General features: G+C 39.3%; 1 protein-coding gene across 20 annotated transcripts in view; it reads right to left on the bottom strand.

The window, feature by feature from the left end:
- The window catches only part of LOC136885088 (ensconsin), a 762268-nt gene that overhangs the window by 51187 nt on the left and 693148 nt on the right, over window positions 1-17933 (bottom strand). For all 20 annotated transcript variants that reach the window (XM_068230157.1, XM_068230159.1, XM_068230158.1 and 17 more), the window contains 3 exons: window positions 17372-17525; window positions 10728-10849; window positions 6957-7091 (listed from right to left, as the gene is read on the bottom strand). In XM_068230157.1, coding sequence (XP_068086258.1) covers window positions 6957-7091; window positions 10728-10849; window positions 17372-17525 — 411 coding nt within the window. The remainder of the gene's footprint in view (window positions 1-6956; window positions 7092-10727; window positions 10850-17371; window positions 17526-17933) is intronic.

The following is a 17933-nucleotide window of genomic DNA, read 5'->3' as shown; positions in this document are numbered from 1 at the left end:
CGGCAAGCCGGTTAGGACTCCCCTATCCGCCACCTGGGAATATCACCTCTCCCCCTGCTACGCCAGCGTAGTATGTTCGTGAAAAGTGACCTACTCTAAAGTATATCATATTATACAACAACAGTGATAAAACATTCTTTCTAGCTTGTTTTGCACCTAGCAACACTGCAGGTTTTCTTGAAGCATGCTTCCTCCCACGATGTGTACTCTATTCCAGTGTGCAGGGTCTTGCACGTAAACTAAGACCGTCGAAGCGGCGTTTTCACTCTCGGATATGTAAGCTGCAGTATGGGAGGCATGCGCATAGTTCTTGACCTTGCAAGCATCAGATGCCACTCTGAATCTTGGCTTTTAACCAGGAGCTTTCCCTTATTCATGACAGTAAGCTTCCCTCCTCCTTCAACAGTGGAAGATGGCACCGAGGGTATAACCCAGATCTTCTCTTGGTGAGCAACTGCTTTGTGCAGCAATGTTCTAAAGAAATGGGTGCACCAATCCCAAGAACACAACACTGGCCACTAATATGTCACCTCTCTTCATCCATAAGACCACACGAAGTTCGGTTCAGACGGAGATATAACTTTCGAAAGGCTGACTGGAAAAGGTTTTCCAGTATGTTGGATGAGAGGATAAAAACTGTCTCTCCTATACCCCAAGATTATGACAAATTCATTGATATCGTGAAGTTCTGTTCATGGGCATCAATTCCCAGAGGCTGCAGGACACGCTACCTTCAAGGTATAACTCGTGAAACAACTGCTCTGCTGCATGATTACAGGCTTCATGAAGAAGACCCATTTAGTGAGCAAACGATTCAAGCAGCACAAAGTGTTCTTTCCTCTATCTCCCAGGCAAAGAAGGAGACATGGATGAAGTTGATGTCTGAAGTCGATATGGGTAGGAGCAGTCAAGAAGCTTGGAGACTTTTAAAACGCTTGAGCAATGATCCTACGCAAGGTAACACACATGTCAATGTGAGTGCAGATCAAATAGCACACCAACTTTTGCTTAATGGAAAACCAAAGCTTTCCATGAAAGTAGGGAAGAATCCTATAGTCAGACAACCAGACGAGAGCAATGAGTTATCTAAGCATTTCACACTAACTGAACTGGAATTAGCTCTCAGTAAGTGTAAGATTGGGATGTCAGCAGGACTCGATGACCTTCGAATGGAACAAATTAAGAACTTTGGTCCTACTGCGAAGTGCTGGTTGCTAGAACTCATGAATAACTGCATTCAGTCTTCCATGATACCTAAAATATGGAGGAAGGCTAGGGTCAAAGCCATTCTAAAACCAGGCAAAGATAAAAATGACCCTAGGAGCTACAGGCCAATCTCCTTATTATGCCATCTTTTTAAGATTCTGGAGAGACTAATCCTCAATAGGTTGACTGATAAAATCGAGCCACTTCTAATTCCACAGCAAGCTGGATTCAGGAGAGGGAAAAGCTGCACATCGCAGGTGTTGAAATTAAGTCAACACATAGAAGATGGCTTTGAAAGCCAGAAAATCACAGGAGCTGCATTTATAGATCTCTCGGCAGCATATGATACTGTTAAACACCGAATTCTCCTTGGAAAGGTATACAGCATGACAAAGGACTTCCATCTGACTTGTGCCATTAGAAACCTACTTCAAAATCGAAGTTTCTTTGTTGAGTTCCAGGGGAAAAGAAGCAGGTGGAGGATACAGAAGAACGGACTACCTCAGGGAAGCGTGTTGGCACCAATGCTTTTCAATATTTACACAAATGATCAGCCTCTTCCTGCCGGGACAAATAGTTTCATCTATGCTGATGATTGTGTCATCACATCTCAGGGGGATAACTTCGAGGCGATTGAACAAACATTGTCCACAGCTCTAGACACTCTTGCTGGCTATTATAAGAAGAATCAACTAACACCAAACCCAACTAAGACGCAAACCTGTGTTTTCCATCTAAACAACAGAGAAGCTTCCCGAACTCTGAAGGTCACTTGGCAAGGCATAGCATTACAACACAATCCTACCCCGAAGTACCTCGGAGTCACTTTGGATCGTGCCTTAACCTACAGAAAACATTGTTTGAACATCAAGCAGAAAGTGGCTGCTAGAAACAATTTTGTGCGGAAGCTAACTGGAACATCTTGGGGAGCACAACCAGACACAGTGAGGACATCTGCCCTTTCGCTCTGCTATTCCACAGCTGAATACGCATGCCCGGTGTGGTACAAATCTTGCCATACCAAAGCAGTTGATGTAGCACTCAACGAAACCTGCCGCATTATTACTGGATGTTTGAGACCTACACCTTTGGAAAAAGTGTATTGCCTTGCAGGGATAGCACCTCCCGATATTCGCCGTGAAGTGGCAGCCAAGAAAGAAAAGAGAAAGGTGTTGACATAGAAAGCCCACCCTTTGTTTGGATATGAGCCACCACGCCAGCGACTTAAGTCTCGGAAAAGCTTCTTGAGAGTAACCGAAACACTTGCAGGAACAGCGCAGCAAGCAAGAATTCAAGAATGGCGCGTCAGGAGTCAACATACGAGGATCAGTCAATGGATGACCCCAAAAGAGGAACTCCCTCCTGGCCATGTCACAGATTGGGTGAATTGGAGAGCACTGAACAGACTGCGCTCTGGTGTTACGCGGTGCAGGGTAAACCAGAAGAAATGGGGTTTCGAAGTGAACAGTACGTTGTGTGTATGTGGAGAAGAGCAGACCACAGCCCATTTGCTGCAATGCAGTTCATGCCCATTCAGCTGCACAACAGAAGACTTGGTTAAAGCGAAGCCAAATGCACTTGATGTTGCAAGGTTTTGGGCTCACATAGTTTAATGTGGCTCTTCGCCATTGGAGTATTTATATTATGTTTTATGTTTTTCCTTATCTTTAATTTTAAACTTATGTATGCTTCTGACATGATATAAATAAATAAATAAATAACCAGGTGAGACAGCTATCATTGCAACACCGTATTTTCATATGTAAAAGTTCTGGTTTCATCTTAATGGTCGTGTGAACAATCATAACTCTCCCTATTGGCATGCAGAAAATCCTTCTGGTGTTTATAAAATCCCTCATTATGATCGGAAGATAGGTGTTTGGTGTGCTGTCAGTGCAAGATGAATAAATGAGCCGGAAGATAGGTGTTTGGTGTGCTGTTAGCGCAAGATGAATAAATGGGTCCAATTTATTCAAGATGACAGTAAATGCAGAGAGTTACCAAGATGACATTTAGACGCCGTTCTTCCACAAGTTAATGGAAGAAGAAAAGTTACGAGTGTGGTTTCAACGAGATTCAGCTCCTGCTCTAGTACAGCAGAAGATTCAATTCTTAAAATCTCGGAAGTGTACAGACAGAGTGATCAGTGCTGGCTTATCGCCCCCACCCACTCCAGATCTAACAGAGTGCGATTTTTACTTGTGGAGTATACTGAAAGAAAAAGTGTATCGAACAAATCCTCACACACGGGAGGAACTGAAAGAAAATATTAAGAATGAAATCAGAAAAATTACAATGGCAGAACTCACTCGTGTCCGTTGGATTTCATGTAAGATTGTATACATGCTTAAAGTAGGGTGTCCAAACACGACATAAGTTCAGCTGAGGCAGCTGCCGTAGCACAGAGTACAAACACCATGCGTTCAATCTTAGTTTATAAGACAGACCCTATAGATGCTCATAACACATTAACGACCGGCCCCAGAGATCTCCGTAGTACTGCGGCCACCTGCTGTGGACGGGCCCCCGATATCTCCCTTTTTACATATGGGCATCGTTCGTAGCTTCGCTATCTATTGGCTTTAATTTCAACTACTGTACCTTCAATCATGTCGTGGAGTAGAGAGATCACAGATTTTAGTGTCAACGTAATTGTTTAATTGTACGGTCTTTGTAGCCATGGAAACTTCGTATATACACGGGTGTTCTTACGCGCTGAGAAGCATTGTACAAGATTTACATTAAGGAGTGAGGGTAATTGTTTCCACCTATGGTAATTGTTTCCACCTATTCAATACTACAACAGTGTGATGTCATTAATGCATCACATATTTATTAGATTTCAACATAGGGACCAGTTTCGGCATTTGTATTTGCCATCATCAGCCAAAGGAAAATTGTTACAAGGCTTTATACAAATCTATATTAACACAATTTTAAAATATATGTATATACAAATTGAACCATACTCTTGAACTATTTTGTATATTAGATGTACACAACAAAACTTTTTATTGAAATTAAATTTTGTATATTAAAAAAAAAAAAAAAAAAAAAAAGAGGCAGTTCTTCTTCGGCTTTACTCTTGACAACTTGGTGCTAGAGGTCCGTCTTGGATCGAGATAATTCTAGGATCTTAATCGTTTGAACGTAATGTTTTTAAGAAATCTGGTTCACCAGTCTACTATTATCAATTCTATCCATAATTAAGGACACTACAATCAAAACATAGACTATTACGCATATTAATAATATTCAATGGCAGTGTATTTACAAGTATTGTCATTTAACTTCACATTCTACCAAGACAGGGGGAACCCCTTTTTATAGTTCGCTAACATTAATTTTATGAGGAACTGCTTTTCACTAAAAATCTTTACTATACTCGACCTCCATACCAAACATAAAAATGTTTAATATTTCAAAATGACATCAGCCGAATTTATTTTAATGCATGTCAATAACTAAATTGTATAATTGCCCAAGAAACACTGAATACCCTTAATGTCAGAAGCAGTAATTTTTAAGAGACAGGTTTTACCAAAGACTTGTACTGCAATGAATCTCCATACCAAGTACAAATATGTTTAATGTTCCAAATATGACATTAGACAAATTAATTTTAATGTATGTTAGTAACTAGAACGTATAATTGGCCAAGAAAAACTGTATGCCCTTAAGGTCTAAGCAGCTGTAAAAAACTTTTCAAGAGATTGATTTTAACTGAACTAGATGTTTAATCAGCATTTTGCAACAACTACAAGGACTTGACTTTTAACTATTTGTATCCAAAAGATTGTACAGAGTTAACAAATTATCATATATCGCATAAGAAATATGCTAGTAATACAAAATAGTTCAAGAGTCACACTGCTGTAGTATTGAATAGGTGAAAACAATTACCCTTACTCCTTAATGTAAACCTAGATTCAATACGGACTAAAAATGAGGTTTTTGACATTAAATTGTCAGCTACGTGCCCTATGTGACGACAAAGAATTTCACCGTTTATTCAGATTCATTGTCTGATGTGCCACATGGGTGATGATTCCTGAGAATTATAGTAATTTCTCAGCTGATGATAGGTGACAGCCAACAGTAGGTGCTGGGCTCCAAGAATTCTCGCTTTTATGCACCTCGTATTTTCTTGATTATTAATTAAATTGTGGGCAAGATTAGGAGTTCCAAACGGTGCGGTCATGGAACATAAATTATCATTCTTTAAACTTATAATTATCGCTTATCTTTCATTCTTTAAACTTTCATGTATTTAAAAAATCTTTTTTTTTTTTTTTTTTTTGATATGTAGAGCTATTCCCTGCGCCCTGGTGCGGATGTCAACATGGTGCAGCGTATTTAGCTGCCGACGGCTACCGATAATTGTGATTAATTATGTACAGAACAGTTATAATAGGTACTGAGTAACATTGAAATAGACATTTCTAATGATTAACGGCTAGCACTAAACGGGGAGTAAATGTAAAGAGAAACCCTTCTATACCGGAATACAGTAAGTACACGAAAGGCACAAACAGGGCATTCATACTACACAGTGTTTAGAAAGACTTAAATGGAGCCACAAATGGTATTGCTTTGAAAGGTACCACACCGTACAGACTACTGAACAACATAGTGAATACCTGTTCCAAGTCTGAGGATGATATCTTGAATAATTTTTGAGTTACAGTAGTTTGAGTGCAGCAGTGTAATTTCTTTCTTGGAGGCTTGCACTATCCGGCCTACATGGGGTGACAGCCTCCATTCGGGGCCCCGTCGTCAATGTGCTAATGTAGGCCTGTATTCTGTCTGATTTTTCCTATTAACACTGAAAACTCTTTCCGTGGGAGAGATACTGTCAGGTACACTTAATAACGCAAATACAACATTACTTAAGGTTTTATGGTGGAGAAGAGTAGAGTCGAGTTCGTTCATACACAATGAATTTCTAATGCTTACGGAGCGCAAAAGGAAGTGACGATCGAATAAGTATCGTTGCCAACTAACAAGCATTAAAACGACAAGGTCAGTCGTGCTAGAAACGACTGAACATTTTTCCTTTTTCCCCTTTCCACTATAGAAAATTATTTTTCGCAATACTTTTCCACAATAATTTCACCTATCACCGAAATGCCGTAATCGTGCGGTAATAATAATAATAATAATAATAATAATAATGATAAACTAGATGGCAGACCGAGTAAACCAAAACTCTCTTGGGTGTCTATGGCTGAGATTTAATGAATTTTGTTGGGTAAATACCAAATGTGTCACTAGAGATCTTTTACATGCCAACATTGTACGACATGGAGTGTCAAATGGACTTTTTTCTGCCCTTCAAAAATCTGACTACCCCTGCCAGGTTTGAACCCGCTATCTTGGGATCCGGAGGCCGACACTCTACCACTTATCTACAGAGGCAGTTATCGTATGGTGATATCCGTAATATTTACGGACAATCCAAGGTATCACACCGTATTTTCTTTTATTTATTTATTTATTTTATTTATTTTCTTCAGCAGGTTTGTATACAATTTCTTCTTTTCATTTTTTTTTTTTTACTTTTTTACAATATGCTTTTTGTGCACCAATACAGATAGGTCTTATGGAGATTATGGGACAGGAAAGGGCTAGTAGTGGGAAGGAAGCGTCCGTGGCCTTAAGGCATTTGTATACATTACAAGGGTTACCGTCTAATCATACTGCCCTGGCTGTTAGTCTGAGAGGAGGCTTGGTTACTGTTATCCACATACCCGTATAGCCATGAGTAGACGCTCCTCTTCGGCACGCCGGGCCTCCTCCACAAGACGTAATTGTTCTTCCTCAAACCGACGCTGCTCTTCTTCCTCTTGACGCAACCGTTCTTCCTCAAGACGTCGCTCCTCCTCCTGCAAAGAAACAAATAAAAATAAACAAACAATAAACAAGACTTTTAATTTGCAATCTAATTTAATAATTAATAAAAGCAGAAAATTTCCAAAAGTAAGGCTACAAAGTGTTTGTATGTATGTAAGCCATTCTAATGAAATATTTCTCACTTGTGTAGGAATGGGATGATTTTATTTCAAGCTTAGTCTATATACAGTAAAACCTCCCTATAACGGACACCTTCGGGACCGAAAAAATGTCCATTATGAAGGGGTGTCCGCCCGCGAGAGGTTATGAAACCGGTACCATTAAACGTAAGTTGGAACACAATAACCCATGTAATGTATGTGTTAACAATTCTCGCAAATGTACCTTTAATTGTATACTGTATACAGTATTGTACAATATAATGCACTGTACTCAAATGAGAGAGTTGTAGATGGGCTGCTGCAGCTGCGATGCACTGTATTAAAGAGACAAAAACACTTCTATGGAAACCTCTATTGAGCACAATGTACACTATTACCGTACACCATGTTAAAATTAAGAAGAAGGTATGAGTTTTTGAAATTCAAATCAGTATGTAGATGTAGCAATCTCTAGCACACTACAGTAAAACATTAGCACTTGAAAAAAATCCTTAATGTTCGTTTGTTTTGTCCATTTCGGTTTAGCAATGATGTTTTCACTATGTGCAATTAAATCCTGGGTCAAATTTACACCTTTTTCATTGTTTTGTTTAGAAAAGAATTCTTTCAGTCGCTTAACAAAGCCGAGAGCCTCACTGTACGAGGTTATTGGCAGCACATTAATTTCCGTATTTTCTTCAAAGTCGTCATTAGCATCACCTTCACTCCCGCTTTCGTCAGAATCTTCATTTTTGTCTTTCTTCCCTTGGATTGACTGAAGAATCGTTTTCGTGTCTCCACTCTCACACTCTGTTGGAATATCTGAATCAATTTCGATATAGGTGTTCACTTGTACATTGTAACCTGCTGCATTAATCGTACATTGTAACCTGCTGCATTAATCAACTCTTGTGTTGTTTCCATGCTGTCAGGAAGGGTATCTGATTCTATTTCGGGATGTCCACCACTAGCGGGAAACACAGCTTTCAGAAAGCAGTTACGAATTGTTGAGGCCGTGACGTTTTTCCATGCATTGGTTATCCATGAAATTGCTTGGAGAACATTCAGCCCCTTTGGCAGTGTTTGAAGGGTTACTTCATTCCCGTTAAGTTCTGATACTATGTGCTTCATCACTAACTGTCTGTACATAACCTTGAAGTTCTGGATCACTCCTTGGTCAAGCGGCTGAGAAACTGATGTTACATTTGGTGGGAGAAAGACGATCTTCACATTTTGCAACTTCATTTTATCTGGATGCGATGCTGCATTATCGAGGAATAATAACACTTTTCGCTCCTGGTGTATCATTTTTCTGTCCAATTGTCCTAGCCACTCTGTCATTATTTCTCTGGTCATCCATGCTTTCCTATTCGCTTTCCATTGAATGCCAAACTTTGTAACATCCATATTTTTTCTTTTTTGCTAAGGGCTTTACGTCGCACCGACACAGATAGGTCTTACGGCGACGATGGGATAGGAAAGGCCTAGGAGTTGGAAGGAAGCGGCCATGGCCTTAATTAAGGTACAGCCCCAGCATTTGCCTGGTGTGAAAATGGGAAACCACGGAAAACCATCTTCAGGGCTGCCGATAGTGGGATTCGAACCTACTATCTCCCGGATGCAAGCTCACAGCCGCACGCCTCTACGCGCACGGCCAACTCGCCCGGTTAAAACACCTTGGTTTTGCAGCTTTTCCTATCACAAGGGGCTCCTCCCGTTCTCCACTCATGCACATAACAAGACCGTAAGACGTTCTTTCGCAACTTTTCCACCAGTACAATGATTTCCTTTGAAACACAAAGTTTTGTCGGGTAAAGCATGGAAAAATAATCCAGTTTCATCGGCATTCAAAATGTTTTCCAGAGCATACCCATCTATGATTGAAGGTATTTTTTCTTGCCAGTTGTCAACAATCTCCATATTAACACTGGATGATTCTCCGCAAATCACTCTGAAGTTGATACCATGTCGCTTTCTGAATCTTTCTAGTCAGCCATTCGAGGCTTTGAAATCTCCAATACCTAATTCTGTCGCGAATTCTAACGCTTTTGCTTGTATTATTGGTCCTAACACAGGGACATTCTGACTTCTTATTTTAGCGAACCACTCTAGCGTTGCCTTGTCAATGAGAGCTCCAATACCACTTTGAAACAGTTTTATGTGCTGTTCGTTGCCATTTAAATGCCATTCTTCCACTAGTTCCTCTTGCTTTTTCACAATTTCAGCTACTTGTGTCTTTCCAATCTTAAACACTTCAGACAGTTTAAGCACACCACACTTCTCAAGTTTATGATAGTCTATTCTGCCTACCTTTTCTTATAAGGTTAAAAACTTCCTCGGAGCCATGTTTACAGCAACTTACTAAAGTAAAATTGAACACATCAAAAGCCCACTAGTCAATGAAAAGTAACCTGACAGTGAAGGTACGAATTCCAGTGCTGTCGAGCATGTCAGATCACACAACTTCCGGAAGTTCCTTGATTGTTTTTTAAATTGTGCAAGTCATTTCTTTTCAGCTTCGACTTAATTGATAAGGAACGCCTTCACTGCCTGTCTCTCCATTGCTCTTTGCCTGCTTTCAGTATTTCTTTTATCATCCCTCCTTTCTTCTCTACATTCTTCTCTACTGTAACTATCCAGCTCTTTCGAGCCCTTTCTTGTGGTCTCTTTCCTGTTAGTGTTTCTTTAAATACTTTCTTTGGAACTCAGTCTTCTCCTATTCATATCATGTGTTCGTACCAAATGAAGTGATGGAGCTGCTTGTTTCTATCCTGTCCTGTAGTTCTGAAATTCTTAATTCTTCTTGTGGTTTGAACCTTGTGGTTTGAGGTGTTTTTACTTCCCTTCTTTTCCTATTCACTTGTACCTACCACGATATACCTCCTGGGCACAGGTCCAGATAATTCCTGCGCGAACTCTGCTGAAGTCTTGTTGTTTGTTTTGATCATATGCTTCGTTCTATTTCTTTCGTCGCTTGGTGCTCGAGCTCCCAAACATTACATGTGCGACTTGGCTGGTGTTCTCTATAAGGCGTGACCTTGGCCTCAAGGGCTCCTGATGTCTGACCTCATACTGATTTATTATTTGAACGTTTTGATTATCTATGCATTCACATACACATATATGTAAAAAACTAAATCCCAAAAACTTACGTGGTAACATAAGTAATCTGAGGAATGTAGGGCCTTTACTGTGTTTCTTCCCATCTTCTGCTTTACATATTTGCCTTCACTCCCGAGTTAGGAATCGTTTGATCAGCTGCTGCTGGCAGCAGGTCTTCAGTGCCTTTGGGTGTGGCGAACCCATCAAACTGATAGCCTATATAACGAAATTTGGTGAATCTAGGCCTCAGAAAATGCCGAAGAGGTTCCTCTTTAAAAAAAAGATGAAAGTATGTCTAGCACATTATCACATTACTCTGCAAATCCATTTTACTATTCTGATGGTAACAGAGGTGACTTCTGTTTTAAGTTGAAGAACAACAAGACAATCATTCACTTTTACTACTCTGGTCTTGGTTGTACTCACTTGTCTTTGGCGTTCTAGTTCGGCTTCCCTTTCCGCTTGTTCACGAGCTAGACGTCTTCTTTCTGCCAGTGCCGCCTTAGCCTCCTCCTCTGTAGTGATTCGTATCTTAGCCGTCATGGAAGCTGTAGAAAATAAAATAGTTACAGCATCCATTAACTTAGGGAAATGCAGACACACAATAGAAAATTTGTTTAAAACTGGTAAGCCTTAAATTTCCTTAAATATTATTCCTTTATATTTAAGAAATAGAAAAATAAAGAGGTTATATCCGATTGCACTGGCTCTAGACTGGAACAAAATCTATCCCACTACTCAGTATCTTCCTTATATAACAAAATGTATTTTTAAGGGAAGATTCTGTATGATTAAAGTACCAGCAATGCTTAGAAATATTAACAGAAGTGACCTAATTGTTTAACCATACATCTTTGGAACACCAAGTTTAAATAATATAAGTTAACTGTGAGCAAGAGCAAAACAGTGGTAATGAAAGTTAGCAGGACAAATACACCCTGTAACCTCACCCTCGAAGGAGAGAAGATGGACAGTGTGAATATCGTTCAAATATCTGGGGAGTACCGTATTTCACGGCATAATCGTCGCCACCGCGTAATCGTCGCATCCTTTATTTTCAATACAAAAATCGGACTTTAAACCTTTAATTACATAATCGTCGCACGTCCAAATTTTGTTCACTAATCTGGTTAAAAGGTAAATGGAACTGCAACTTAAGTTGCACATGAATGCGCAATTTAAATACGTGTATGGTTTATGGGCAATTTGGCAACACAGTCACGTTTGTGACATGTTGCACAACGTATAAATAAATAATACCGGTATATGTACGACGCATGGCTTACCGGTAGACTATCGGCAGTTTGACAACGTGGTCGCGAGACAGTGTACTATTTATTCACCACCTACATATTATGCTTACCGGTAGGCTATCGGCAGTTTGACAACGTGGTCGCGAGACAGTGTACTATTTATTCACCACCTACATATTATGAGTTCCCATTTGAAATACGTAAGGCTGTAAGTTATCGCTTATCGGCAACGTCGCCAGGAAATACCGGCTAGGTAGGTTGAATGGACCTCGAACCAGCCCTCAGAGACAGGTAAAATTCCCTGACCCGGCCGTGAATTGAACCCGAGGCCTCCGTGTAAGAGGCAAGCATGCTACCCCTACACCATGGGGCCGGCTCCTGTGTTATTGCGCACAAAGTGAAATCCAAGACGATAACGCAGATTTCCACGGAATTATTCAGCCGAATTATTTACGATGTCTCAGTTGTCATCGCTAGACTCTTATCTTACTACTACGTCATAAGTGTCCGGGCATGGGATGAAAACTTTTATCCAAGCAGTCAAGATAATTATTATCCAATGCTATTAAAGTTTTATTTTATAAACTCGTCAGTAATGTAATGTAAAATCATCAATAACTGGGAAGAAATATTAACCTAATTACCGTATGTTTAAAAGAAATTGAAAAAAATGAATGTTTGTTACTGACGTCTCGGAATACAGTCAACTATACAGTAGATTTACACCGCGCTAGCTAGAGCTCCGGTTTGCGAGCTTTGCGCAAGCGCAGTAGTGTATCGCAACCAACGAGCTAAACTGATAAATTGTTGCATGCTTCCTTGCTGCCTAACAGTATTGGCTGCTCTGGAATGGACAGATCACAAATGCATTTATTTGTTTCAGATTTACGTGATTACTGTAGACATGTGTGCGTGAGAATTTAAGTTTTTAATTTGTGTTTTGGGTGTTTGCAGAAATAATTTGTTTTAATAGCGAATAATTACGGAAAGTCATTTATATCGCAAAACATTAACGTGTGAAGCATTTATAAGCGATTATGGGTAAATATAGAAACTATTCTGCGGGCTTCAAGCTAAGCGTAATTGCCTTCGCTGAACAGCACGGGAACAGAGCTGCAGAAAGAAAATTTTCTGCGAGTGAAAAGTTGGTGCGTGACTGGCAGAAAGTAAAAAACAAGCTAAAAAGCACAAACCCTTCTAGACGCGCGTTTAGAGGTCCTAAAACAGGGAAGTTTCCTATAATTGATGAAGAAGTGTTTAGGTACGTCAGTGAAATACGTAACAATGGCTGCAGTGTATCATATGAAATGTTACAAATTAAGGGACAGGAGGTAGCGCGCAAACACAACATACCGGTAACTCAGTTTAAGGCGACTCGTGGGTGGATTAAGGGGTTCATGCGACGACACAATCTGTCAGTGCGAAGGAGAACAACACTAAGCCAAAAGTTGCCTGCTGATTACACGGACAAGATTGTAAATTTTCACCGATTGGTCATACGATTGCGAAAGGAAACTTCGTACTTGCTTTCTCAAATCGGTAATGCCGATCAGACTCCAATCTTTTTTGATATGCCTCGCAACAGCACTATTGCGCTAAAAGGATCACGGAGTGTATTAATGAAAACCAGCGGTAGTGAGAAGTTGCGATGCACGGCAATGCTAGCCATTACAGCTGACGGGAGAAAGTTGCCGCCTTACATCATTTTCAAGAGGAAAACGATGCCTAAGAATATACAGTTTCCCCGTGGAATTCATGAACGAGTGCAACACAAGGGTTGGATGGATGTAGAACTCATGCTGGACTGGGTTAAAACTGTGTGGAACAGAAGACCTGGTGCACTACTAAAACAACCAGCTCTGCTTGTTTTAGATAGTTTCCGAGGTCACCTCGTGAACGAAGTGAAGCAAATTCTCACTACAAATAAGACACGACAGATAGTCATTCCTGGTGGCCTAACACATCTGCTTTGCAGCCACTAGACGTATGTGTTAATAAACCCTTTAAAGACCACTTACGTCGATTTTACAACGAGTGGATGATGAGCGGTGATCAGCAATTGACGCCCGCCGGAAATATCAGGCGTCCACCCTTGGACTTGTTATGCTCATGGGTGAAGAAGAGTTGGGATCTTATACCACCTGAACTAGTCTCCAAGAGCTTCAAAAGGACTGGGAGTTCGAAGGCACTAGACGGTTCCGAAGATGACGCAGTGTGGCAGGGAGACGAATCTGATACTGGTATTAACAGAGGCGAGGACGGCGCATCAGATAGCGAAACCTGCGATAGCGACACCAAAGATTTGGAATAAATTGCGTACCGGTAAGTCCGCATTTCACAACAAAGCGATAATTTTTTGCAAGTGTAATATTTTAACTTTAATACTCAAATTAATGACAAATTAACTTAATACGTTCATTTTTATTTTCTGGTTGGAAAAACGTTCGCCGAATTGTTGCGAAAAATTATGAATTTTGTTTTAGACTATTTTAATTATTTTGATGTATAAACGCGAGTATTATATGCATCTTAAATTTGTATCAAATACAATTTAGTTATAAATACATTTTTTGAGTAATACAAATACTGGTATTAAATATTCATCGTATAATGGTCGCACCCTACAATTTTTTTTCGAAAATTTTGGTATAAAAAGTGCGACGATTATGCCGTGAAATATGGTACATTATCAAGGAAGTATTTGGGAAAGGTCGTTCCAGGACGAAGACCTGTTGGGCGCCTTACAAAAAAGGTGGTTAGACCAGATAAAAGAACACCCAGAGAAGAGAAGATGGGATGCCCAGAGAAAAGAAACATGCCAGGACCGTAATAAATGGAGGCACATCATTCTTAAATATCCTACCCGGATCACTGGAAGGAATTCATGATGATGTTTTTCAAAATTTGGTGGTGAAAAACTGGGTTGCAGTTATTATTTGTGTCAAGGTTGGTACAGTACTCCTGAAATACAGAAATCTGGATGTTGGAATTTTCCCACCCACTTTGCAGGGAACTTATTCCTGTCAGAAATGAGAAGTATGTCATGTACACATCACACAATTTGTGTGAAGTCAGTTTAAATGGAAGCACATGCTTAGGATGGCTGGAGAGAGTTCTCTTTGAAGGTCATTCATGGCTACAGAAAAGTTCCACATTATTGAAGAGAGTACATTGATGACTGCACTTGCAGGGGAAAAGTACGATGTGGACGAGAGTGCGGTTTATAAAACTCATATTCGTATTGATTCTAATATCATAGAATAATCTCGAAAGAAAATTATTCTGGTTCCATCTTGTTCAATACCAATCAGATTCTTAAAACCTTTAACTTATTTATTATTATTATTATTATTATTATTTTAGTGTCCTCCATGTAATATTGGACACATTGAGATATTTATTGTAGATACTGTTGCAATCTCAATAGATATTTTGTAGATAGCACTTTTGTGAGTGATTATTCCCATTTCAAGTCATGTGTTTTCAACATGTGTAATCTGCTTGTTGTTTTGTGCTTTGCTATTTTGCTTTTCTGTTATCACTGTTGTGATTTTGTCCAGCATTGATATTTCTTTTATTCAGTTCCACATTTTTTTTCCAGACTCTGAATTAACCATTAAAGTTAATTTATTTTACTTGAGTTATGACGAGTTGATCAAGTAAATCCTAAGCCAAGTCAATAAGAGGAAGATAAATAATATTAATATGTTTAACAAATTTAGTCATGAAAATAAATTTTGTGATTATTTACCATGTGTTAATTACAGTAATTTTAATTAATTTTTTGAAGATTTTCTAAATTTGCCTACCCACAGCATCTGATTAATTTGAAAAACTAATTCATTATTAAATAACTTTGTAATTAATTTTGTAATGAAAACAAAACTTATTAGATGGAATAGATCAGCATTTTGTTGTAACTCACTTCCTTAGTTAGCTATCAATTTGTTTTAGCCTTGTCCATGTTTTTATTTTATTTCAGTCAGGATTAACTTAGCAATCATTTGCATAATCAATCAGTAAGAAATGTTTTAAATTTAAAATCTGGTTAATCGATTTTATAATACATTAAGACTTCATCAGTTGTCTGTTTTACAAGTTCAGATATATTTCACAGTCATTATGAAACAAAGTTTTCCTTTATCCCTGTATCTCCTATACACGACGATCTGAAAGGGCACATAGAATATAAAGGAGGAAAAGTTTGCAGAACCATGGCAGTTGATATGTAGGAATGCTGAAACAGTTCATCTGAGGGTTTAAAGTAATGAAATGTCACCAACTTTGAAGATTTAAGTGGTTTCATTTCCTCAGACAATACCAAATAACAAGAAGTCAGAAACAAAACAATAACAGCTTCCCAATTCTACCAATATGTCTTCTAAGATTAACCTGCACAAAACATTTTGTACTAATGTATATTGATATTTCACGACCACATTGTAATTGAAATAGAACTTTCAACCTATTAGGTCGTGTTACGTACATGTATTGAAAAGTTAAGTACAGAACAAAAATGGCCAACTGGACACCAGTGGCATCCAAACCCACAACCTCCCGATTTCGTGTTGGTTGCTCTACCAATTGAGCTATGGTGGCCTAGGTCATCTTTGTTCTGTAAGAAAGGATCTAAGCTACAGGTCTGGCACTACTGGCATGCAAATCGCCCGTTGCCGGTCAAGTCAATATGCCGGTTGACCATTTTTGTTCTGTACCGGTACTTAACATCTCTTTAACACGTATTACATGTACGAAACCCGACCGAACAGATTTAAAGTCGATTTTGATTTTGTACGAATCTTGACTTACAGACTGAATCAGCCAACTAGTCTCCAGGCAACCAAAATTAAGTTTCTCCATTCTTGTCTACAAAAGACAAGAAAGGGTAAAGTAAGAAATGATACCAGACAGCAACTTGGATTGGAAAGATGTCTGACAAACACTAGAACTGAAGAGATTGCAGTGGTATGATTGTGTAAAGAGAATGGCTGCAAGTGGACATACTTTGAACAGACTGTCATAGAAACAAACTTTCAGACACTGAAAAGCCATGATGTTATAGGCCAACAGCTGTGGATGGACAGAACAAATGGGAAGAGTCTTTTCAGTAACCGCACCTGACTTGCTAGAGTGATGAACAGATGATGACGGTTACTTTCTTTTTTTTGCTAGTTGCTTTACGTCGCACCAACACAGACAGGTCTTATGGCGACGATGGGACAAGGAAGGGCTAGGACTGGGAAGGAAGCATCCGTGGCCTTAAGGTACAGCCCCAGCATTTGCCTGGTGTGAAAATGGGAAACCACCGAAAACTATCTTCAGGACTGCCGAAAGTGGGGCTCGAACCCACTATTTCCCGAATACTGGATACTGTATAAATAACACTAGTATGTTTTTATTATTCTCCCATCTGTTCAATACAATGCAATCTTAAAAGTTAGGACTTTGTTCTTATCAAAATGTTAACCCACTGGATGGTACATGTTCTATTTCTAAGGTAAAAAAATGGCTGATGATGCCTACTATTGATAGGCGAAACATGTACCATCCAATGTATTAATTTTATGTTAACATTTTTATAAGAATAAAGTCCTAACTTTTAAGATTGTATTGTATTGAATAGCTGGGAGAATATTAAAAACATACTAGAATACTTTCAATACGGACCCAAAAATGAATTTTATCACATGTAATACTGGATACTGGCCGCACTTTAACGACTGCAGCTATTGAGCTCGGTGATGGTTACTTTCTGGGCGAATTTTAAATGCACTCAACACTTGTGATCACCGATAATACACACAGTTCTGGACTGACCTGTCATGTCCACTTCTTGCTCAGTCTGGTCGAGGATGTTCTGGGGCTCCTCTTTCTTATCAGTTGTAACTGGTACTGGGGCTGGAGCTGGAACCGGAGCTGCTGCTGACGTGGGAGCAGCTAATGGTTCCTCCTCCTCTTTCACCTTCGCCTCCTAGAACCATAAGACAGAGTTTACCCACATGATCATATTAGGAAACAAGAGGGAACATACTCCAATGGCAGATCAGTTCTCAAGGTTAGTGGTGATTACCGTTTTAAGAGCAAGTACAAGTAGACAACCACCCTCTATTAATACTGATTAGAACATAAATGGATGAAGTCCGACACCTGGAAGAATCAAGGTAGTGGCAAAAGAAAGGGAAGGGCCACCAGGGCGTGAAAATGACGGACTCCCTAGACCTCGCAAATCTAATACTGTCAGAAATGATGATGATAACCCCTAAAGGTACGAAATGATATGAAATGTAATAATTTAGAAGTCCAAAACTCATCCACTGACCAGAATTCAAAATGTGATGATAATAATGTTATTTGCTTTACGTCCTACTAACTACTTTTT

Source organism: Anabrus simplex, chromosome 13, assembly GCF_040414725.1.
Source record: "Anabrus simplex isolate iqAnaSimp1 chromosome 13, ASM4041472v1, whole genome shotgun sequence".
NCBI lineage: Eukaryota > Metazoa > Arthropoda > Insecta > Orthoptera > Tettigoniidae > Anabrus > Anabrus simplex.
This window is presented reverse-complemented; position numbering and strand designations above follow the sequence as displayed.